At 44.2% G+C, this 25153-nt stretch overlaps 1 protein-coding gene across 8 annotated transcripts in view; it reads left to right on the top strand.

The window, feature by feature from the left end:
* RUBCNL (rubicon like autophagy enhancer) overlaps positions 1 to 25153 on the top strand; it is a 75081-nt gene that overhangs the window by 31822 nt on the left and 18106 nt on the right. For all 8 annotated transcript variants that reach the window (XM_079778882.1, XM_079778879.1, XM_079778880.1 and 5 more), the window contains 5 exons: positions 15936 to 16037; positions 16534 to 16594; positions 17157 to 17289; positions 19377 to 19522; positions 22708 to 22772. In XM_079778882.1, the coding sequence (XP_079635008.1) occupies positions 15936 to 16037; positions 16534 to 16594; positions 17157 to 17289; positions 19377 to 19522; positions 22708 to 22772 (507 nt within the window). The remainder of the gene's footprint in view (positions 1 to 15935; positions 16038 to 16533; positions 16595 to 17156; positions 17290 to 19376; positions 19523 to 22707; positions 22773 to 25153) is intronic.

Genomic DNA, 25153 nt, shown 5'->3' with positions numbered 1-25153 from the left:
CAAACAAGGAGCCTGAGGGGTGCTGGGTGCTGGGCCTCTCCAGGCAACAGGATGTGCTCCTTCCCTCCAGGAGCTCCCGTGGGGGGGCCCGGCTGTGTGGGCTCACTGGGTAATAGGCAGGGACCCAGTGCAGCGGGGCCCAGCATAGAAGGAGCTCCAGGGAGTCCTTCCTGGAGGGGAGGGTACCTAAGCTGAGAACTGAAGGTAGGGTTTGTCATTTTCTTACCATTTCTTAAGTGTGAGTCCTGCTTCAGTCCTAGCTTCTTCTCTTTCTACCCAGAGATTTTATCCACTGCAACATCCTTCCATTATTCCCTCTCTGTTGACATCTCTCAAATCTGTGTTTTCAGTCCTGCAACTCTTTTACATGCTTGCTCAATATGGCTGGGACTTGTGGAACATGTCCACCCGAATGGCCTCCCAGGATCTCTAGCTTAACATGTCTAAACCAGTCATCTCTCTATCACTTGCTCACAAGCCCCTTTCTGAAAAAAGAAAAAAAAAAAGATTAAAAACGAATGCTTGCTTTTCTTTTTGACGTCCTTTACCTGCATTTTAATCAGGACCCTTTCAGGAGGGAAGAACTCACTCCCCGTGGTACATATGTAACACAATGCCTGGCATAAAATAGGTGTGTAATAAATTGTTGTTGAATCCACTACCTGGCTCAAATTAAAAGGAACATTATTTAGACAGTATATAGAGCATCCTCACTGAACCCAGTGATGGGAAATATAAAACTTACCAGTAAAAAGGCAGCTCTCGCATCTGTATTTTCTGGGGCAACAAAATGCAGTTGTTACTCTTCATGCATGCAGTTGCTTCATCCCCCTTTTCCACAGCCTGACTTCTTCATCCCTACCCACCCCTTAGCCCTTGTTTCTGTCTGCCATATCCTTGACTTCTCAGCCAGGGCCTCACAGCTCAGCCTAGTCTTGCTGGACCCCAAGTCTAGGTTACCAGGAAGAGCATGTGGTGGCACCTGCTTTAACTGGGTGTCCACAGCTGGTCAGCTAGCTGTGTGACCAGTTGGGCCAGGGAATGCAATATAGATGATCATCCCCTCTGAGGCCACCAGTGGAGAGAAAAGGCATGTGGTTCATATTTCAGCACACTATCGTTGACGCTTTCTTCTTCCTTGTGCCTATAGCCCTGTCCAGTTCCTAGTTAGTGAACAAATCAATTCTGACTTCTCAGTCATAGTGACATCCCCTCCATCCATTCTCCATTCCTGCCTTTTACCTGAACCACTGCAGCAACCCTCTGGCCAGTCATTTTGTAAGAACTGCATTTAGGTCCTCCATATGTATCCGCTGCCTTTAATTTTCTCTCTTTGCTTTCAAACTCTTTTCCCTTATTATTGACCCTACACACATCTGTCTCTCTAGTCCTCTAAAATGGCCTGCTGATTTTGTTCCACATGGATTTTTAGCCTCCCGGGAACCAATTTCTCCCTACCCTCTCACCAGGCATATCCTGCCATTTCTGTCGTACCGTAGGCTTCAGTTATACTAGCCTGTTATACTTGTTTGTAGACATTTCTCATAAGCTCCGGCCTCCCTCCCTTTACCTCAGCGAGGCTCTCTTGGAACACACATTAGTTCCTTCATCATTCCCATTCTTCCAAAGCAGTTTTTTTTTTTTTGTTTGTTTGTTTTTTTGTTTTTTTTTGCCACCAGCACTGTGATGTGTTCCCTGATTTCTATCAGGAGAGGAGTACCATTCATATGGGATGAAACATAAGTTGTGCTCTGGAATGCTCTCTAATTGTCTAGGCTCATGTCTCCCCCTGGAGTTGTGCAATGTGGAGCTCGCCTCTGAACTTCTTAAAGCCCATTGCATACAACTGTGTTTCCTTAAATTCTTTGATAGATGAGATTTATCTAATTTGTATATGCATTCAGCACAGTGCCTTGTTTGAAATAGGTATTTTATAAAAATGTGTTAAATGGTTGAATACTAATGTTTAGATGAAATTTTAAGAATATATATGTTAAAGAAATTTTAAAATATTTCTACCATCCAAATAAAATATTTATCTTTTACTAGTATTAAGTATCATTCTTTTAAAATTTATTTATTATTCATATTTTTTATTATTGACAGTATTATAGCTATCTCTCATTTTCTCCCTTTTTGCCCCCCTCCACCCAACCCTTGCCCCACCCCAGGCCTTCCCCAAACGATTATATGTGTCCATGGCTTATGAATATATGCATATATGTTCCTTTGTTAATCTATTCCTGTCCCTTCCCAACCTCACCATTAGAGATCTATTATTCTGTTCCATGCATCCATACTGCTGGACCTATTTTATCCATCAATTTATTTTGTTCATTAGATTCCACATATAAGTGAGATTGTGTGATAATTTGTCTTTCTCTAAATGGCTTATTTTGCTTAACATAATACTCTACAGGTCCCTCCATGCTGTCTCAAAGGGTAAGAGATTCTTCTTTTTATAGCCACATAGTATTCCATTATGTAAATGTACCACAGCTTTTTTCATCCACTCATCTACAGATGGGCACTTGGGCTGTTTCCAGATATTAGCTATTGTAAGTAATGCTGCTATGAATATAAGCATGAATATGTTCTTTCTGATTGGTGTTTCGGGATTCTCAGGATATTGCTTTGGGTAGAAGGGACATTTTAATGATATTAATTCTTCTAATCCATGAAGATGGTATATGCTTCTACTTGTTTATATTTTCCTCTATTTCATTTTTTAATGTTCCATAGTTTTCTGAAGTCTTTAGGGTTATCTATATACAATATTATATCATCTGCAAATTATGACAGTTTTACTTACTCCTTTCCAATTTGGATGCCTTTTATTTCTTCTTCTTGTCTGATAGCTATGGCTAGAACTTCCAGTACTATCTACACCAGTGATGACGAAACTATGACACGCGTGTCAGCACTGACACGCGTAGCCATTTCTGATGACACGCGGCCGCATGATGAGGATGAAACATTTGCTGCTCCTGAGGATGAAACATTTGCAACTAGAGTCTTGGAGTTAGTTTTTTCCTCAAAGTGACACACTACCCGAGTTATGCTCAGTTTTTTGGTGAAGTTTGACACACCAAGCTCAAAAGGTTGCCCATCACTGATCTACACTAATAAAAGAGAAAGATGCAAATTGACCATACCTCCGCAACACCCACCAGCCAATCAGGAGTGAGTATGCAAATTAACCCAACAAAGATGACAGGTTAATTTGCATACGCAGGCGCCAAGCGGCCTGGGTCCCAGGAACATCCTCGGGACCCAGGCCACTCAGAGCCTGTAGGCCTGCACATAGGCCCTGAGTGGCCAGGGTCCCAGAATGCCCCTGGCCTATGGGGCCTTGGTGACGAGCAGCCAGGGCTGGTGTGGTAGAGGCTTGAGCAGGGCCAGAGCAGAGCGGGAGGGGCCCTTCCCAAGCCATGGCAGAGGCTTTATCAGAGCCAGGGGGCCCTGCCCAAGCCACAGCAGAGGCTTGAGCAGGGCCTGAGCAGACCAAGCCACGGCAGAGGCTTGAACAGGGCCTGAGCAGACCTGGGGGGCCCTGCCCAAGCCGTGGCAGAGGCTTGATCAGTGCCAGAGGACCCTGCCCAAGCTGCAGCAGAGGCTTGAGTGAAGCGGGGGTCCCTTCCCAAGCCGCGGTGGAGGCTTGAGCAGGCCCGGAGATGGGGGGGTGGTGCCAGCCTCAGCTTGCAAGCAGTCCCACCTCTGTGCATGAGCTGCAGAGGAAACACCCTTTCTGACTGCTCGTTGGCTAAGCTCCTTGTATGCCACTGGTAATGTTCTTGGTAACTTGGGTAATAAGAATCCAAGAAGGTGATCTAGGGTTTTTCCTGGAGGAAAAAACGAAGGTCCGCTGCTGGAGGGTCTAAGAAATGTCATATCCTGCCCTAGCCGGTTTGGCTCAGTAGATAGAACCTTGGCCTGCCAATCGCAGGGTCTGGGTTCAATTCTGATCAAGGGCATGTACCTAGGTTACAGGCTCTTCCCTGGCCGGGGCCCAGGTCAGGGCTCATGCAGGAGGCAACCAATCAAAGTGTCCCTCTCACATTGATGTTTCTCTCTGTCTTTCCCTCTCTCTTCCACACTCTCTAAAAATCAATGGAAAAATATCCTCAGGTGAGGATAAAAATAAAAAGAAAGAAAGAAATGTCATATCCCATGAAAGACACAATCTTAAAAATGCCTAAAGAAAGTTGTCAATTTTTCATGGTGAAGGGACTGGAGTCCATGTTGATGAAAACACCTTGGCAGCTGCAGTGGCTGGCAGTGGCTGCAGCAGCAGGGTGATGGGGCTGGCACCTTCCCCTGATCAGCCCAGTTGCCTCCCGCAGAGGGAGGCCAGACTGCGGCTTAGGCCCGCTCCCCACAGGGGATATCCCATCAGTAGGATATCCCATGAGGGCTCCCAGTCTGTAAGAGGGGGCAGGCTGGGCTGAGGGACCCCCAACCTCTAGTGCATGAATTTCATGCACCAGGCCCATAGTCTTGAATAAGAGTGGTGAAAGTGGACATCTCTGTCTTTTTCCTGATCTTAAGGAAAATGCTTTTAGTTTTGCCTAGCTGCAGTGGCTCAATGGTTGAGCATCGACCTATGAATTAGGTCACAGTTGGATTCCTGGTCAGGGCACATGCCCGGGTTGTGGGCTTGATCTCTAGTGGGGCATGGGTACAAGGCAGCCAATCAATGATTCTCTCTCATCATTGATGTTTCTACTCTCTCTCCCTCTCCCTTTCTCTCTGAAATCAATCTATACTAATGAGAGAAATATGGTAATTGACCGTCATTCCACGATGCCCACAGCCAATCAGGAGGGGATATGCAAATTAGCGGGACTAAGATGGCAGTGGCCACGGAGCCAGCCAGAGCAGGTGGGAGGCTTGGGTCACACCCGGCAATGGAGGAAGCCAAACTTCCCACCTGCCTGAGCCGGCCGCCAAAGGAGGGACCTGTGGCCGGCGGCCACAGAGCCAGCCTGAGCACACGGGAGGCTTGGGTTGCCCGGGCTGGCAGCCAAGGGAGGGGCCTGTGAACGGCCCTCAGCCCCTGACCCAGGCTGGCCACACCACCATCGAGGTGAGGGTCCTTGCTGGGGGCGTGGCCAGCCTGCAAACAGCTATCAGCCCCTCACCCAGGCTGGCCAGGCACCCCAGTGGGGACTCCCACCCTGAAGGGGGTGTGGACAGCCTGAAAACAGCCCTCAGCCCCTCACCCAGGCCAGCACCGTCCCCAGTGGGGACCCCCACCCCAATGGGGGCATGGCCAGCCTGAAAACCACCACAGGCCCCTCACCCAAGCCCCCCCGCCCCCCAAGAGAACCCCCACCCTGATCTGGGACACCCTTCAGGGCAAACCAGCCGGCCCCTACCTGTGCACCAGGCCTCTATCTATACTAATAAAAGGGTAATATGCTAATTAGACTGAGAGATCTTCTGGAAGACCTTCCAGGAGACCTTCCGGACATTCTTCTGGAAAAAGCATGGTGGCAGGGCCGAGGTAGAGGCGGTTAGGGGCCAAGAGGGGAGGGCAGTTGTGGGTGATCAGGCCAGTAGGGAGCACCATTGGGGGGTGATCAGGCCGGCAGGAAGGGCAGTTGGGGGTGAGCAGGCTGGCAGGAAGGACAGTTGGGGGTGAGCAGGCCAGCAGGGGGGGCAGTTGGAGGCGAGCAGGCCGGTAGGCAGAGTGGTTAGGGACAATCAGGCAGGCAGGCAGGTGAGCAGTTACGAGTCAGCAGATCCCTGTGGGATTGGGCCTAAACCAGCAGTCAGACATCCCCCGAGGGATCCCAGATTGGACAGGGTGCAGTCTGGGCTGAGGGACAACCCCCCCCCCCCATGCACGAATTTTGTGGCCATCTTGTGAAGGCCATCTTGTGTCCACATGGGGGTGGCCATCTTTGACCACATGGGGGCGGTCATCTTGTGTGTTGGAGTGATGGTCAATTTGCATATTACCTCTTTATTAGATAGGTAATATGCAAATTCGTGCACGGGGGAGGGGGGATTGTCCCTCAGCCTGGCTGGCACCCTCTCCAATCTGGAACCCCTCAGGGGATGTCCGACTGGTTAGGGGCGACTAGGCTGGCAAGGAAGGGCAGTTAGGGGTGACCGGGCCAGCAGGGGAGGGTAGTTGGGGCAACCAGGCCTGCAGGGGAGGGCAGTTCAGAGCAACCAGGCCTGCAAGGGAGGGCAGTTGAGCGGGACCAGGCATGCAGGGGAGGGCAGTTGGGGGTGACCAGGCCTGCAGGGGAGGACAGTTAGGGGCGACCAGGCCTGTAGGGGAGGGCAGTTGGGGGCGACGAGGCCGGCAGGGGAGGGCAGTTAGAAGCGACCCGGCTGGCAAGGGAGAGCAGTTGGGGGCAACAAGGCCTTCAGGGGAGGGCAGTTGGGGGTGAGATCAGGCCTGCAAGGGAGGGCAGTTGGGGGGGACCAGGCCTGCAGGAAAGGGCAGTTGGCGGGGGGACCAAGCCTGTAGGGGAGGGCAGTTAGGGGCAATCGGGCCAGCAAGGGATAAGTTAGGCATCAATCAGGCTGGCAGGGGAGTGGTTAGGGGATGATCAGGCTGGCAGGCAGAAGTGGTTAGGGGCAATCAGGCAGGCAGGCAGGCGAGTGGTTGGGAGCCAGCAGTTCTGGATTGTGAGAGTGATGTCCGACTGCCCAATTTGGGCAGTCGGACATCCATCGAGGGGCCCCAGATTGGAGAGGGTGCAGGCTGGGCTGAGGGACAAAGCCCCCCCAACACCCCCATGCACAAATTTCGTGCACTGGGCCTCTAGTAAAAATATATTTAAAAAAGTGTAAGAAAATGTTTTTAGTTTTTGCCCATTGGCAGTATGATATTGGCTGTAGTTTGTCATATATGGCTTTTATTATGTTGAGGTATGTTCCCTCTATTCCCACTTTGCTGAGAGTTTTTATCATAAATGGGTGCTGTATTTGTTGAATGCTTTTTCTACATCTACTGATATGATCATATGATTATAATCCTTCATTTTGTTTATGTGGTCCATCATGTCTATTAATTTGCAAATATTGAACCATTCTTTCATCCCTGCATTAAATCCCACTTAATGTATTGCTGGCTGATTTGCTAATATTTTAATGAGTATTTTAGCATCTATGTTTAGCAGGTTATTGGCCTGTAATTTTCTTTCTTTGTAGAGTCTTTATCTGGTTTTGGAATTAGGATAATGCAATCCTCATAAAAAGAGCTTGAAAGTGTTTCTTTCTCTTGGACTTTTTGGAGTAGTTTGAGAAAGATAGGTGTTAGTTCTTTGAATGTTAATAAAACTTCCCATTGAAGTCCTCTGGACCAGGGCTTTTGTTTGCTGGCAGGTTTTTATTTATTTATTTATTTGTGCTTCAATTTCATTAGTTTTTTTCAGACTATTCTGGTTTTCTGATTTTTCCTGATTGAGTTTTGGCACATTGTATGTTTCTAGGAATTTATCATTTCACCCAGGTTGTCCCCTTTGTTGGCATATATATGTTCAAAGTATTTTCTTACAATCCTTTGTATTTCTGTGGTGTTAGTTGTTACTTCACCTCTTTCATTTTTTATTTTATTTACTTTGTTTCCTGGTAAGTCTGGCTAAAGCTTCATCAATCTTATTTATCTTTTCAAAAACCAGCTCTTGATGTTACTGATATTTATTTATTTATTTATTTATTTATTTATTTATTTATTTTACTCTCTATGTCATTTATTTACACTCTGATCTTTATTATTTCCTTCCTTCTACTTTCTCTGGACTTTTCTTGTGTTCTCTATCTAATTCTTTAAGTTGTAGGTTTAGTTGTACGTTTGAGTTTTTCCTATTTCAGCCAATCAAAATTGTTTTCAAAAACTGATATGAAGACTAGGTGACAGAGAGTTGGGCTGTTTTATCTACGATGGAAGTAAGCCCAGAGGCTATACTGCCTCCCCTAGGGGCATCTGCAAGTGTGGGGGCATATTTAGTCATCACAATGTGTGGAAAGCCTAGTGGCGTTTGCTGCAGAGAAGCCAGGGATGCTGACTATCCTGTAATGCATGGGACATCCACACAACAAAGAATTATCCATTCCAAATTTTCAATAGCACCCACATTGAGAAACGCTAAGCTAGACCCTTCACTTGGCTTCATTCATTAATTCATTCATTCATGCCATATGAGAGTTCTTTTATGAGAATAAAGCAAATTGAGGTAACAGAAAAAACAAGATAGAGTGAAAGAGAGAATGTAATCTATGACCTTCCCTCTCAGGACTGCTTTCACTGTGTCCCATAAATTTTGGGTTGTTGTGTGTTTATTTTTGTTTGTTTCCAGGAAGTTTGTGATTTATGCATTGATCTCATTGGTAATCCATTCATGGTTAATAACAAGCTATTTCATCTCCGTGTGTTTGATTGTTTTTGAAGTATTTTTTTTATTGTAGCTGATTTCTAGTTCAGGCCATTGCCATCCAAGAAGATGCTTGATGTGATTTAAATCTTCTTGAATTTGTTAAGACTTATTTTGTGTCTTAACATGTGGTCTATCTTTTAGAATAATTTATGTGCACTTGAGAAGAATGTGTATTTTGCCCCTTTGGGATGAACTGTTCTGTAAATATCAATTAGATCCATCTGATCTAGTGTGTCATTGAAGGCTATGGTTTCCTTGTTGACTTTTTGTCTAGAACAGTGGTCGGCAAACCGCGGCTCGCGAGCCACATGTGGCTCTTTGGCCCCTTGAGTGTGGCTCTCCACAAAATACCACGTGTGGGCACGCACGTACAGTGTGATTGAAACTCCGTGGCCCATGCGTAGAAGTCAGTTTTCGGCCTGGGCAAGTCTATTTTGAAGAAGTGGCATTAGAACACTCAAGGGGCCAAAGAACTACATGTGGCTCATGAGCCGCGGTTTGCCGACCACTGATCTAGAAGATCTAGCCAGTGATGTCAGTGGGGTGTTAATGTCTCCTACTGTGACTGTACTATAACACATTTCTCCCAAGTTATATATATATATATTTAGGTGCTCCTTTATTGGGTGTGTATATGTTTATCAGTATTATGTAGGGTCCTTCCTGGCCTCTTACTATGGCCTTTGTTTTGAAGTCTGTTTTGTCAGATATGAGTATTGCTAAACCAGCTTTTTAAAAATTTCCATTTGCATGGAATATTTTTTCCCATCGCTTCACTTTCAGTCTGAATGAATCTTTTGTTCTGAGGTGGGTCTCTTGTATACAGCATATATATTGGTTATGTTTTCTTATCCATTCAGCTACCCTATGTCTATTGATTAGAGCACCTAGTCCACTTATATTTAAGGTTATTGTTGATAGGTACGTATTTATTGTCAATTTTTTTAATACTTATGTTCCTCTCTCACTTGATTTCTTCTTCTTCTTAAAGCACTTCCTTTAACATTTCTCACAGTGCAAATTAGGTGGTAATGTACTCCTTTAGCCTTTTTTTGTCTGGGAAGCTCTTTATCTTCAATTTTAAATGGTAGCTTTGCTGGATAGAGTAGTCTTGAGTTCAGTTCCTTGTTTTTCATTATTTTAAATACTTCATGCCAGTACCTTCTGGCTTGAAGTGTTTCTGTTGAGAAATCAGCTCACATTCTAATGGATACACTTTTGTAGGGTTTTTTTGTTTTGTTTTTTTTGTTTTGTTTTTTGTTTTTGTTTTTGTTTTTTTTTTGTTTTTTTTGTCTCTCTCTCTTGCTGCTTTTAAGATGCTTTGTCTTTAAGGTTTGTCATTTTAATTATGATATGTCTTGACTGGGCCTCCTTAGGTTTATCTTGATTGGAACTCTTTGTGTTTCCTGAACTTATGTGACTTTTTTCTTCACCAGGTTAGGGAAGTTTTCTGCCATTATTTCTTTAAATAGATTCTCTATACCTTATTTTCTTCTCTTTCTCTTACCCCTGTGTTGCAGATATTGTTCTGTTTCATGTTGTCCCAAAGTTGCCTTAAACTATACTCCTGCTTTTTAATTCTTTTTTTTTTCTGCTCTAATTGGGTGTCTTTTTCTACATTGTCTTCCAAATCACTAATTCGATCTTCTGCCTCATTCCATCTACTTTTGATTCCTTTTAGTGTATTCTTTTTAAAAATATATATTTTTGTTGATTTCAGAGAGGAAAGAAGAGGGAGAAAGAGATAGAAACATCAATGATGAGAATCATTGATCAGCTGCCTCCTGCAAGCCCCCACTGGGGATCAAGCCCACATCCTGGGCATGTGCCCTTGACTAGAATCGAACCCAGGACTCTTCAGTCTGCAGGCCGATCCTCTATCCACTGAGCCAAACCAGCTAAGGCCCTTTTAGTGTATTCTTGATGTCAGATATATTATTCTTCATTTCTGACTGGTCTTGTTCATGGTTTCTATTTCTTTTTTTATGCTGTTGTAGTTCCCACTTAGTTTCTTATAATTCTTACTAAGTTCCTCGGGCATCCTTATAACCATTACTTTGAGCTCTATGTCTGATAAATTGCTTGCCTCCATTTCATGTAAATATTTTTCTGGAGTTTCCTCCTTTTCTTTCATTTGAAGTTTGTTTGTTTGTCCCCCCATTTTTGCTGCCCATTTATATTTGTTTCCATGTGTTAGTTCAAACTGTTATGCTTCCCCCATCTTCGTGGGGTGGCCTTATGTAGTAAGTGTTCTGTGGTGCAGCCTCTTTAATCTTCTGAACTGGGTGCTCTAGGAATGTCCTTTGGTTTATTTGGGCTCTCCTGTTGTAATTTGGCCTTGATTACAATTGTTCCATTCATGGGTTGGATCTCTTCTCAGGCTGGCTGACTGTGAGGTTTATCCCCGACTATGTTGTGTGAGCTATTGTGACAGGACAGAGCAAAACACAACACAACAAAACAAGAAACAAAACAAAAACATACAATATGCCCCTACAACAACAACAACAACAAAAGCAACCACAAAAGAAAAGAGAATTAGGAAAGAGAACAAGAATAATTAAAAAAGAAAAGAAAATCTACAAGAAGGAAAATACAGGGAAGAAAAAGGGATATGAAAGTGCAGAGGTGAAAGAAAATAAGAATAAGGAGTAGGGGAAGAAAATGGTATAAAAGAAAAGAGGAAAATAAATTATGAAATGGAAAAAAAGATGAGAAAGAAGAAATACAAAAAATAAGAAAGAGAAAGCAGGAGAAAGAAGAAAAAATAGAGTAAGAAAATGAAAGAAAAATTAGATATATGAAAGAAAAAAAGAAAGGATAGAATAATAACAAAGCAATAAAGAAGATAATGCAGGGAAAAAACAGTGAAATGGCATTCGTCTCAGCAGAGTTTAGTGCCTCCTGGGAGCTCCCTTTGGATCCTGCTCTTCTGTTGGCTGAGGCTGACTGTTTTGTCTCCCAAGTCTGGGCCTCTTGGGAGGTACTTTGGTGCTAGCCAATGTCAGAGCTGTCCACGTTTGGCTATCAGTAACCTGTTACAAGCTTTAAGTGATCCAGAGTTTGTGTCTGTCCCCACAGCACTTGACTGCACAAGGGAGGGTCCAAGCTGCACTCTCAGGCCTGTTTGTTAGCAGCACAAAACCCAGTTAGCAAGCTTCCTCATTTCCCTGCATTCTGCCTCCACCTGCCTTCTCCTGCCAGCCAGCTGTCAGTCTTAATACATGAAAAGGCTATTTTTGAAAGGGATTTTGGTGGAATTGGAAGTCTAGACCTCTGGGTCTTCTGTGTGTGTGGGGAGGGGGGTGGGAGGGGTGGGGGGGGGGCGGTGCCTTTCAGATTTCAGGGAAAGTGGTGGGTGTGTTTCCCCAGAGCTACTCCTGTGAGAGTGTTCCAGAATATTTCACTGTCCTTAGCTGGGTAGAGATCCTTGTATACAGTCTAGTGGGTTCTGCTAGAAAATGGGAGTTTCTATCAGCTCTCCTGTGAAGAGTGAGCACCAGTCAGGTTCCCAGGACGGTGGGGCGGACAGCTCCACCCCCAAACCAATCACTGAGGCTCCCTGAGACCGTTTAAACCCCCAGGCTTGGCCTCTGCTGCCATCTCCTCTACAGTGATTGAGATGCAGAGTGTGGAAGCAGGTTCCTGAGGGTGGGGCAAGCTGTATCCCCTGGGGTGGGGTATTTGACTTGTCCTGAGCTGTGGCTTCTGGGTGGGGTCTACACATCTCAGGAAAAATGGCCGCTTCAATTTGGGGGTTTATGACAGATTGCAGATCTCCTGGCTGCCACTTTTCCACATCTACCCCGAATGCTTCCCACCCCAGCCTCTCCTCAGGCATCTCCAGTCCACATTGCTCTCTCTCCATCAAAGCCTCTAGTGAATAGCTACAAAAAAAATCCTGTGCTCTGGATTAAAAAATAAATAAAAATGTGGCTTTATCTTCAACCAGCTCTGGTCTTCCCAGGAGATAGAAGCCCCCTTCCTTTCATGGCTAGAAGCTCTTGGCTCTGGTGCTCCGGCCTGTGGAGCCATCAGATTCCTCCTCACTCTTGGCCTACTGCCTGTGGAAGCTGGGTGAGCCCCTCTTGTAACCTCCCCTTCCTTCCAGGCTCCAGGTGTTTTCTGCCCTTCCTTGTTATGTCTTCTCCTCAGCTGGACTTCAGTTGGTAATTCCAGGTGAATGTTCCCCAGTTTAGTTTTATTTCCAATCTGGCCCTGGGAGGAGGTGCCACCATCTTCTCCTCCTAATCACATGATGGTGACAGATGCTACTCCATGAGGTAGGTCAATTCTTTAAATTGCAAGTTGGGCCTTGCCAGCATGGCTCAGTGGTTGAGCATTGACCTATGAACTAAGAGATCATGGTTAGATTCCCGTTCAGGGCACATGCCCGAGCTGTGAGCTCGATCCCCAGTGTGGGGCGTGCAGGAGGCTGCTGATCAATGATTCTCTCATCATTGATGTTTCTATATCTCTCTCCCTCTCACTAACCTGAAATCAATAAAAATATATTTAAATTGCAGGTTGGTCATGAGAGCATTAAATTGAAAAAAAGAAAAAAGAAAAGAAAGTATCAGTGTGCACCTCAGTGAGGTCAGTGAGGATGAGCAAGGAGTGCTTCTTGGAACTTTTTTAACAGTTACATATGTTTGTGCTTACACTAAGTTGCAATGTAAATTGTTTCTACTGTGGATCATGGTCAAAAGATTGTGGGAAAGACGGAAATAGGTGGCATTGCCCCCATTTTATCCATGAGGAAACCAAAGCTGAGACGTTTATTGCCTACTGTCACCTGGCTGGGATGGGCCAATGCAGTGTTAAACTGGCCAGTCAACTATGAAGCCCACTCACATAACCTCTCTGTAACACATGGACTACACTATTTCGCTAAACACCTGTGTTCATTTCTATGTTTATTCAAGTGAATTCAGTTTTACAGTAATTATATGCTCATATTAATGTAATTACATCACTAATCTATCTATATCAAAGACTAAGTGTCCATCTGTCTGACTGGTAGCTATGATGCACACTGGCCACCAGGGGGCAGATGCTCAATGCAGAAGCTGCCATCACACACACTGGCCATTTAAAAATAAATGGTGTGGTGCCCACAAAGCAACACTCAGCTTCCCCCAAGTGGGTCATAGGTCCCGCCATCACCCCGGAGTGACACCCCACCAAATTGCAGCCAACGCTGCCAAAACCCCATGGTGCAAAATGTGGCCCACAGCCCAGCCCAGCCCAGAAATGGTCACTGTGGGCGCTGGGTAATGATGTCACATAGCAGCACTCCACTTCCTCTCCCTAGTGACTAGCCTCCTTGGAGTTTCTTCAGCCCAGGAACCTGACTTGCTTTATAGCCAGGTGCAAACATTTTACACTTTAACCAAATGTTTGTGAAGCTTTTGCATATGCCTCATCTCATTTGATCCTCACAGAACTCTTAGAGTAGGTAGATAGGAGACTCAGTAGAATCCTATTTTTTTTTCATTAGCAAAATGTGAATAGCGATATTAAAATATTTCTTCTAATTAATTTCCTTTCAATGTGCACAAATACGTGCACTGGAACACTAGTATGATTATATTAACAGTATTTCATGTCCATTTTTTCAAGTTGTTATGACTTTCACATTTTTCAATGATGTTATTTCTTGAGTTAACAGTGATTTACAATATCAATTCCCTATTATTTGGCACTAAAGTAGCTTTCAGTATTTTAAATAGACTACAAATAGCTCCTTGGTGATCAAAGCCTTCTTCTTTCTTTAAAAAAAAAGTATTTATTGATTTGAGAGAGAAAGAAGAGGGAGAGAGATTGATTAGTTGTTCCACTTATTTATGCATTCATTGGTTGCCCTGACCAGAGATAGAACCCGCAACTTTGGTGTGTTGGGATGATACTCTAACCAACTGAGCTATCCAGCCAGGTCCCAAAGTCTTCCTCTTTCATTAAATTTTCTTTTTAATGACATTCTTACGACAATTCCCCAGACTGGTATTAGGGATAGAAAAGTATGTACATATTTTATTAGTTTCCTAGGGCTGCTGTGACAAAATACCATGAACTAGGTATCTTAAAATAATAGAAACTTATTGTCTCACATTTATGGAGTCCAGAAGTCAGAAATGAAGTTGTGGGAAGGGTTGGATCCTTCTGGAGACTCTGAGGGAGAATCTGCTCTCTCTCCCAGCTTCTGGTTGTTCCTGGTAATCCTTGATGTTCCTTGGCTTGTAGGCGCATCACCCATTCTCTGCCTCCATCTTCACATCTTTCTCTCTATATATATCTGTGTCTGTATCCAAATTTCCCTCTTTTTATGACCAGTCATTGGATTTAGGGCTCATTCTACTCCAGTAGGACCTCATCTTGCAAAGACCCTATTTCCAAATAAGGCTACATTCACTGTTTCTGGGTAGACATGATTTTTTTGGGGGGGTGGGGGTGGAGGGAGGATGCCACACTATTCAACTCAGTACAGTGTTTATGTCACCTATATTCTTTCCCTCACTGTGAAGCTGAATTTTTTTTCCCCGCTACCATTTTTTAAACCTTTGTATTATTGGAATTTTCAAACATATGTAAAAGCAGGCAAATTACTTTTATGAACTCCCACAGACTCAGTGTGTTTTACTTAGTGATAGTGAATGTAAGAACAACACAAAAATAGTTCCTTGTGTGGTAGGCAGTTAGACATGAGCAGAGCAAGGATGATGGTTCAGGTGCTACAGAAGGTCACCGGGGTAAAAAGCTCTGGATGTCTAGCAAAGGATAAAACTGGGAAAACAAGAACCTTATCCCCAGGGTGACCTTTTCTTCCCTAGCATATTGCTGGTCATGCGATTTAGACCCTCTGACCTTTATAACACTGGTCATGCGGTTCGGACCCTCCCCTGACCTATCCTCCCATGGCCTGTTGCTAGGCATATAGGCTAGACACCCACCCCTCAGAAGGAAAACAAACAACGGGGGCAGAGAATAGCCCTTAAGCATTAAGCTCCCAGGACAAGGAGGTTTTGACCTGCATCAAATTCATCTAAGCCTCAGTTGTATTTCAGCTCCAGGCCCAGAGAAGCAGCAAAACCAGACAAGCAACACCAGTGCCTTTCCCCACCCCTCCCACTCTTCTTCCCGCAAGGCTCATTTTCCTGGCTTCTCTCTTTCTCCTAAGCTCCAAGGACCCTTCTTTTTCCTCTGTAACTTGTTTCCTGAGCTCATTTCTTCTATAGCTCACTTCTTCTAACTCTATGACTTTCTAAATAAAATTTCTCTAGTAATTTCAGTCTTGGCTCTGAATTCTTTCCTAGCCAGAACTCCATTACCGAAGTTGCTGAATGAAGGTTTGTTCTGACTCCGCTGATCTAACACCTGGTGCTGTTTTCGCTGCTTACTACAGTTGCTTTTTAAAAAAATTCTTGAAGCTGAATTTTAAAATTCTTAGCCCTTTTTATTCCTAACTTCTATAGAGTTGCATGTTACAGATTGTGTACTTTTTTTCTTGTTGGTGAAACCCCCTTTTCTTTCTTTCTCTAGGTTGTGCTGTATTACAAGTCAGCCCAATTGTTAAAACACCGACTTACTGTGATGTGGTGAAAGAGGCCTGCAAATGTGACTTTGATAAATTTGTTATTGTAGGTAAGATTTAGATACTCCTCGGATCTGACTAGATCCCTCCCTCCTGTCCCCTTTCTATCTCCCCCTCTCCCTTCCTCTCTGAAATCAATAAAAATATATATTTTAAATGCTATTTTTTTTAAAAAAAGAAAAGAAACATTAATGATGAGAGAGAATCATTGGTTGGCTGCCTCCTGCACATCCCCCACTGGGGATTGAACCCACAACCCAGGCATGTGCTCTGACTGGGAATCGAACCATGGCCTCCTGGTTAATAGGTTGACAGTCAATCACTGAGCCACACTGGCCAGGCCAGGTGAGTATATTTTGAAATTCCGTCTTTGGTTATTAGCTGTAGCCTCATAATAGAAACTCAAAAGACACTGACTATGAAGATGCTGAATAAGTGGTTCTTTCTGAAATGAAGGGGAGCTATTTTTGTGTGCTTATAAAATTGACTGTGATTAAGTGGAACAGACTAAAAGACCTCTCTACTCTTTCTTCTATTTTTCCACAGAACTTGGAGAGTTCAGCAATACCACAGAAACCTGTGGATGTTCCTGTAGCTCCTCTAAGAGGTATCTCCCCTTCATGTCCTCCTTCACATAGGCCCCTGGGCCATCACCTCTGAGATACTGAACTCCAGGCCTCTGTGAACATCTCAGGCCAAGTTCAGTCAGTTGAAATGCAACAATCACCACTCAAGTTTCTACAATGTTTTTATCGTGTTTAAAAGACTTTTGTATACATTCGTATACATTCTAATGTAATCCTCATGGATAGGCTTTTTAAAACCCCATTTTAAAGATGTACAAACTAAGGTTCAGACAGGGTGTGCCTCAGGGCACAATACTGTTAAATAACAGAGGTAGGATTTGAACTTAGGTCTTCTAACTCTAAATCCAGTGCTCTTTTCACTATACCTCTCAGTCTTGGCACCCTCACTAAATAAAGCTGCTCTGTTGAACATGGAGGAATTGTGTTGAGTAAGATAACTGTTGGTACCATGGTTGATGCATGGTCTCTTATATGATGCCTCCTCTGAGTTTTTGGAGAGGGAAAGATAGTTGAAAATCTGAAGAAGAACCTTATACTCCTCATGAATATAATTGTTAATTTTTTGCATCTCTTACATTTCAGTGTTATTTATGAGCCAAACTTCAATTCGGCTGAGCTAATAGCCAAAGAATTGTACCAAGTATTCCGTAAGTGCTGGATGTTGTCAGAAGTTAATTATCAGCTGGCCGTTTCCCTGAATGCATCTGGCTCCATAGTAAGTATCAAAAAAAGTTGACTTTGAATGGAAGTTTCCTAAATTCACATTTCGCCTGCTATTCACTTCAGACATGTATGCGTTTCCTTAGTCACTGGGTGTTGGGGGAGGAATTGAAAGGAAGGATGAATCTGAAATTTATTGAGTATTTATTATGCACCAGAAATTCACATTTTAATTCTCATGTGTCCTATTAGGCAGATGCTATTATCATTTTTATATTATCATTTTTATATTAAGACACCCAGCAGGGCTGGTCAGTGTAGGTAAAATTTAGATACTCCTCGGATATGACTAGATCCTTCCCTCCTGCCCCCTTTCTATATCTCCCTCTTCCTTCCTCTCTGAAATCAATTAAAAAATATATTTTTAAATCTTATTATAGGTAAGATTTAGATACTCCTCATGTATCAGCAGGAGTTATGCCTCATGCTGCCTAATTTGAAAGTCCAGGCTGGTTCTGAGGTACCAGGTGTCTGACTGGTGGGGTCAGACCAAACCTGGGTTCAGCAACCTCAGTACTTGGGTTCTGGCTAGGAAAGAATTCAGAGCCAAGACCCAAACATTTTTGGGGTGAATTACAGAAGTAGAAAAAGTCATTTCTAGAAGAAATGGGCTGAGGAAACAAGTTATAGAGGTAAAGGAAGGGCCCTTGGAGCTTGGGAGTGAGGAAGCTAACAGCAATGTGCCTGGGGCAGGGAGAAGGAGGGGAAAGGGGAATGAAAAGGCACAGGGAAAGCATGCTCTCCTTCTCCCTCCCTGGAGGGAGAGACAGCGCTCTCCCTGGAGTCCCTGGAGTCCCTGGAGTCCCTGGAGTCCCTGGAGCTGGCAGGGTCCTCTGTCCTAAGGGTTTTAAGGGTGGAGATTTTAGGGGCGTCCCAGGGGAAGATCTCAATAGAATATTCAGCAGTTTTCCGGGTGTGTCCTTTCAGGGTCTAGGTTTCCACTGATTGATTGGCAAGGACCAGGCAGGGGTCATTATTCGGTGCAACAGGTCATGAGGACAGTTGTGGCTGGTTTTGTTGCTTATCTGGGCCTGGAGCTGTGATACAACTTTAGGCATAGATGTTATCTCTAGGGAGGGCAGGTCAGGAGGTACTGGTCCAAATCTCATGACCAGACATATGCTAGGGGAGGAAAGGTCACCCTGGGGACAAGGTCCCACCCTACAATTGTCCTTTGTTAGGCACCTGGGGCTTCCCACCCCGGTGACCTTCTGTACCTGGCCCATCGTCCTTGCTCTGCTCCTGTCTGTCTAACTGCCGACCACAGTTCCCTGTAGACCACTCTGCCCTTGGCAGCATGCAGCTCATGGGGGACAGAGAACTTTGTGGCAAAGGCTAAAATAGAAGTAGCCCTCCTATACTCAATAAATTTAATAAAATTAAATAAACAAATAAACTAGGGGTAGGCAAAAATCTCTGGAAATGCAAAGGAGGCAAAGGTCAGCTGGAGCAAAAATGACATTGAGGTGTGTGAGGTGTTTATTGAGCAGAGAGATTTGGTGTGGTTGGATAGCATGTGTTTGCCTGTTTGTGTGTGTGTTGGTGGGTTGGGGGAGGGCAGTGGTGATCCTGGGAAATAAGGCTTGAATACTAGTGGCCCAACTATGGAGGACCTAGAATGCTGATTTGAGGAGTTTAGATTTTAAATGATAATAGGAAATTTAATGGTTCGGAGGGGAGCCAAGCAGGGGAATGGTCTTGAAAGATGTTTCTGGGGAAGTCTGACAACCACAGAAGGTTCTGATTGGCAGCATCTATCAGCCTATTTACTAAAATGCTATCTATAAAAGCATTGCAGGTCACAGTGACCTACTTGCAATAATTTGAAGTCTGGAAACAAATGAAATACTAAAATAACTAAGAAACAAAGAAAAGTGACCTCAGCTGGGTGGTGTTTTAAACAATTTTTCTCCAGATGGCTTCAGATACATGAAGGGCTCTTGCCATGTCCTTTAGTTCAGTTGAAAGCAGTTTTAATTTATCATGGTAAGTTTTAATGTTGGAAACACATTTGAGTGCTCTTTTAATTTCAGTTCCTGAAATAGGCTTGTTTAAGTTCCTAAATTCTCTCTTGTTATGCAGGTTGTAAATGAAGAGCATGTCCGAAAAGACTTTGAATCCAGTGTGGATTTAGGAGAGGAAATTAAATTTAACTCAAGGATCAGAGGGACAGAAGACTGGGCACCCCCTAGATTTCAAGTCATAGTTAATGTTCATCCACCACAGAAGTAAGTTGGGGTTGCAGTTTGGGCTTCCAGTCCAGTTAGAACAAGTTAGCTCTGTTACCCATGTTGGGGTTCTTGGGTTCCCCAATATAGAAATTGAGAAGAAACCACTGAGAAATTATCAGACATCCTACCTAATAATAGACAAATATGCAAATTGACCGTACCTTCGCTATGCCCACGACTGGCCAGGAGGCGCGGGGGGGCGGGACTCGAGGTGGCCGGGGTGGCCGATTGGGCCGGTGGGACGCTGAGCTGCGTCACCAGCAGTGGCGCGAGCTCAGCGTCTGCACCATGGCTGTGCTGCAGCACAGAAGGGGCCTCTGGGGCAGCGAGCCCACGTCCCGCCGTGGACCATCAAAAGCAGGGGAGCTGGGTGCCTGTCCGCTCAGGAACCAGGCCTTTCAGAAGCCTCCGCCATGCCGGAGGCTTCTGAAAGGCCTGGTGCACCAGCGATCGAAAGCGAAAGCATGGGAGCTGGGTGCCTGTCCGCTCAGGCACCTTCTGAAAGGCCTAGTGCACCAGCGGACAGGCACCCAGCTCCCCTTAACTAAGGGGATTGACTTTTTCAGGAAAGAGTCTAACTTAGGACATGACTACCTGCCATAAATTGCTTTTAGTTAAAAAGTTTTAATTTCAGACCATCCTTTAGGTTTACTTTAAGTCTCTGAGTTTGCAAGGCCACCATGCAGACCTTCCCTGGGCTTGTCAGGTTAGCATGTGGCCCCTTTCATCCACAGGCAGGTTTTATTAAGCTTATGCTGGAGCACAAGGGAGGCAGCACAGAGTAAAGGAAGGAAATCTGAACTGGCCCTGAGGGTTGGCTCTGCTTTGCTCCTTTTCTGAGCTGGGGACAAAGCAGGCTTGTGCAAAAAGGCAGTTCTTCTTGAAAGAGGTGGGCTTCTTGAAAAAGGCAGGCTTGCGGAATTTCTGTTTCAGGGTGGGGTGATTTCACTTTCCAGCTGAGTTGCCTGGTAACCATGTTCCCACCTGTACTGTGAAGGTAAGATGGCAGACTGCTCATTACCACCACCTTAGGAAGGTCATATAGCAGGCAAACCTTGATCAACTGAGTGTGGTCAGTAGTTACAACACCTGTAAGAAATCAGGCAGTTATAAGGAAATAAAATCAGCTACTTCTGCATTTTTAAGTAGGGAGTGGAGGAGTGGTGACATTCTTGAAGTCAGCTCATATGGTGTTCCTCTGGCCACTTGTCTTCCTACCTACCCGCTATTTTTTCCATTCCTGGGCCCAAGTCCCTAAACTGTCTCAGTTCCTACCTGACTCTGGAAGTAGGAAAAGGAAAAAAATAATACACTTAGGGACAAAGAAAAATTTTTTTTAGGAAAAGGTAGGTTGGGCATATTTTTCTGAGTTAGCTTTCTTGGCACCTGGCTTTTGAGGGGCTCTGTAAGTTTTGACAAGTTGAGATTTAATTATGAACATTACATAGCAACTGAAATAGGCTTAAAGGGACTATTTTAAGTGGCTAATATTAAACCTGAAAAATCATATACAATAATTTTAAAAGATTGGATCCTTCTGTTTTTTAGTGCTATATATATGTGTATATATATATATATATATATATATATATATATATATATATATATATGCAAATTAAGCCGGGACACCATAATGGTCACAACCAGCTCAGGAGGAGGGGCCAGGTGTGGGCCCGGAGCCTGAGAGAACAACAGACAGGGGCCTGGAGCGGAGACACAAACCCGCAGGGGGGCCTGGTCCTCAGCAGCCTCATGGCCAGGGTGCACCAGCAGTCCTGCTTCTGTGCAAGAGCTGCAGAGGAAACACCTTTTCTGACCGCTCATTGGCTAAGCTTGTGGTATGCCAGTTGCTTGGGTAATAAGAATCCAAGAAGGTGATCTAGGGTTTTTCCACCTCACTCCTGGAGGAAAATACAAAGTCCCCTGCTAGAGGGGCTAAGAAATGTCATATCCTGCCCTAGCCAGTTTTGCTCAGTGGATAGAGCCTCAGCCTACGGACTGCAGGGTCTGGGTTTGATTCTGATCAAGGGCATGTACTAGGTAGCAGGCTCCTCCCTGGCCAGGGCCCAGGTCAGGGTTCATGCAGGAGGCAACCAATCGAAGTGTGCCTCTCACATTGATGTTTCTCTCTGTCTTTCCCTCTTTCTTCCACACTCTCTAAATATCAATAGAAAAATATCCTCAGGTGAGAATAGAAAAAAAAAAAAAGTCATATCCTATGAAAGAGACATCTTGAAAATGCCTAAAGAAAGTTGTCATTTTTTTGTGGTGAAGGGACTGGAGTCTTCGATGAAAACACCTTGGTGGCTGTGGCAGCCAGCAGTGGCAGCAGCAGCGGGGTGATGGGGCTGGCACCTTCCCCTGATCAGCCCGGTTGCCTCCTGCAGAGGGAGGTCAGACTGCGGCTTAGGCCTGCTCCCTGTGGGGAATGGGCCTAAGCCATCAGTAGGACATCCCCTGAGGGTTCCTGGACTGTGAGAGGGGGCAGGCTGGGCTGAGGAACGCCCCTCCCCCGCCCCCACTGCACAAATTTCGTGCACCGGGCTTCTAGTATGAAATAAAAATCAATTTTTTAAAAAGAAATTTAATCTTGAGGAGAGCTCCTGTAGTTAAGAAAAGGCACATGGGTAGGGTTCTGCATATTTTTGCCATGACCATTTTTGCTGACCCTAAAGTATAATAAAATTTTATAACTTATTTTGTATTTCCAAATCACATGTGAAGTCATGGCACCAACAGTTCAATAGAAAACACTTCACCAAATGGTTTCTCACCAGAAATATATAGTTTTGTCTTACATTATCCTTATTTGTTTAAATTTCTTTGGGTCCACTTATGGACTTCCCAAGTACATCACCTCTTGGTGTCTGGTCTACCTGAACTTTCTCCCTGCATTGCCTGTTTCTAGTTCTCTCTGGAGAGAGGATCCTGTGCATGCGCAGTGTGAAGTCTCTAAAGATCTTGGTGGAAGTGTTATTTGTAATACTAACTTCTGCTTTAGTGACCCAGGGATTTCAACTAGAAAACTCTATTGAGTAATTCTATTTCTTCACAAGGGGAAAATGACAAAATTAAGGCCCCAAGCCAAGAAAAGTATCATGATATCAGTTTATTTTCCAATAAGTGAAAACTGCTCCATTGGCCTTTTCTGACATGTAACTGTCATTGTTTTCTATACCTAGGAGGGATCTCGTAGTAGCAGCCCAGAATTTTTTCTGTGCTGGCTGTGGAACTCCAATAGAACCTAGTAAGTATGGAAATGGACTGATGGCTTATTATGTGATAACAGGGCAGAGAATCACAAAATTGGGCACTGCATTGATTGTGTGAGAGAAGTTAGTATGAGAACTTCATAACATTGTCTTCTCTTTCATAAAGAGGCCATTGTGACCTCCAGGGCTATGTGACTGGCTTTTCAGACTCATCTCCTAGTTCCCTTCCCATCTGGGACTCAGCTCCAGCCACAAGGCCTCCCTGCTGGTCCTTGAATGTGGCAGGCTCACTCCTGACTTGAAATGGCAGACATCCCCAAAGTTGGTTTCCTTACTTCCTTCACATCTTTGCTCAAAAGCCATGAAGTTTTCCCTGGCTGCCCCATTGAAAATGTTCACCTTGCCACAAACATACACGTGTATGCATTATATTACTCTTCCTTCCTATTCTAGCACATATCTGCCTAAAATGCCTTTTTAGATTTTATTGGTTTTTCTTATTATTGACTTTCTTCCTCCTCACTAGATTCTAGGTTCCATTAGGTCAAATGTGTTGTCTCTTTTGTTCATTGCTTTAGCCCCTGCTCCTACAAGGTGCCTGGCACATAGCTCAAAAGATAAATTTGTTGAATGATTGAACAGCAGACCAAGGAGCTAGCCAAACTCCTCTGAGAGGGTTTGGGGGGATCATCCCTGGGATAGCTGAGGCCCAGAAAATCAAGGTTCGCCCAGTCAGAAATGCAAGTTGCCCACTTGAGACTAGGAATCACTTGTTCTGCTGTGAGAGTGTCCATAGGTCTGACCCTCAGAAAGACTGGGAAGAGGAGCTTTATGGGAAAGGGTTCCCTTGACTTTATGGGAAAGGGTTCCCTTGACTTTTGATAGGCAGACTTTGAGGACCTCCCGCTCGAGAAATAAAAATAGAAAGCAGAAATCTATCTGGACATTCTTCTACAATGTTGAATGACCATTCCAGCCATGCATCACAGTTGTAACTAATTTTATTTAAATAACTCATCTTCCCAGTCTAGTAGGAACCATGTATATTTGATTAACCACTGTATTCTGGTGCCTCAGTAAATATTGAATGCATGAGTCAGAAACTATGAACACATGACTATGATTCCACCAACTTTTCAAGTACTTCCCTAAATTTATTCAAATATGAAGTTGCTTGCCCACACTGTTGATATAGTCCTTCCCTTATAGTCATCAGCCACGTAAATAACAAGAACAATGCATGCAACAAAAGAGAAAGTCGAGAATGCAATGTGATTTGCAGCAAGGGAAATTAATCTGAGCTTGAGGGTGGGTAGAGTGAGAATTTTTGTAAGGAAGTGATTATCCCCAGAAGAGTGTGTTGGGGGAGGGGTGTGGAGACTCACCATGTGCAAAGGGCTTGAGGCTATTGCAATGAAATTTTGTGGTACTAGATACTATGAATAAGAGGAGAAAACATGCTACAAAGATAGGCAGTGCACAGACCCTAGAGGCATTATCAACCCAACTGTGTAAATAATTTTGGACTTTTCCTATGAAATTCCTGTAGTTCTTATGCTACCAGAGAGCCCCCTGAGTTGGAGGGGTTGGCTCTCCCCTCCTTAGCTCTTGAGAAAGAATTCAAATGAGTGACAAACAGCAGTGTTGAAGCAAAGCAAGCAAATTTATTTAAGAAGAAAAGTAAGTGAATTTTCTAAGGAAGCAAAGCAAGTGAATTTATTAAGAATATAGTTGGCATAAAGATAAGTGGGCCACTCAGCTAGTCTGAGCACCCTGCCTGGTGGGGATTCAAGAGGTTTTATACCCTCCACCCTATAGGTTTCAAAGCTCCGCTGCCAAATATTTTGGGAAGCAGACTAAGTTTCAAAGTCTCCTTCTATATTATTGTGGCTTATCTCAGAATGTTTATACATACATCTGGTCATCTTGTTTAGCAAGACCTAAAACAGCTGACTTCTTTGTTTAGTGGGTGAGATAAACTCCCCTTTTTCTCCTCTTCCCCCATCCTGCTCTAGCACCTATCTTTTCTGCCTAATATCCCCCAAGTGATACCATCCCAAAGTTTTTGGGATTTTGTTGTTTGTCCCTCAGACTTTATCTGTCCTTGTGTTTATCTGGCACAAATGACATTATTTTGGTCTTTGTTCTCTATTTTCCCAAGCCAGGGTTATTTAAGCTATGCATTCTCTGGTTAGGGAGGAGCTGTCTAAACCATTTGCTCTCAAGTGTCCTTGGTTGGGGAAGATAAGGTCATGTGATTCACAATCTGGCTGCAAGCTGCCCAAACTGTTTGGCCTTGTTTAATTTTCTTGTCTCAATTTTCCCATTCCACTTGCCCACTAGCTTCTTACTATCCTGCCATACTTAGGGCAATTTTTTTAAAACTTTTTATTTTGAGATAATTTTATACTTACAG

Source organism: Cnephaeus nilssonii (genome assembly GCF_951640355.1).
Source record: "Cnephaeus nilssonii genome assembly, chromosome: 8".
NCBI lineage: Eukaryota > Metazoa > Chordata > Mammalia > Chiroptera > Vespertilionidae > Cnephaeus > Cnephaeus nilssonii.
The sequence above is the reverse complement of the archived record's forward strand: the minus strand, read 5'-3'. Positions and strand labels throughout refer to the sequence as shown.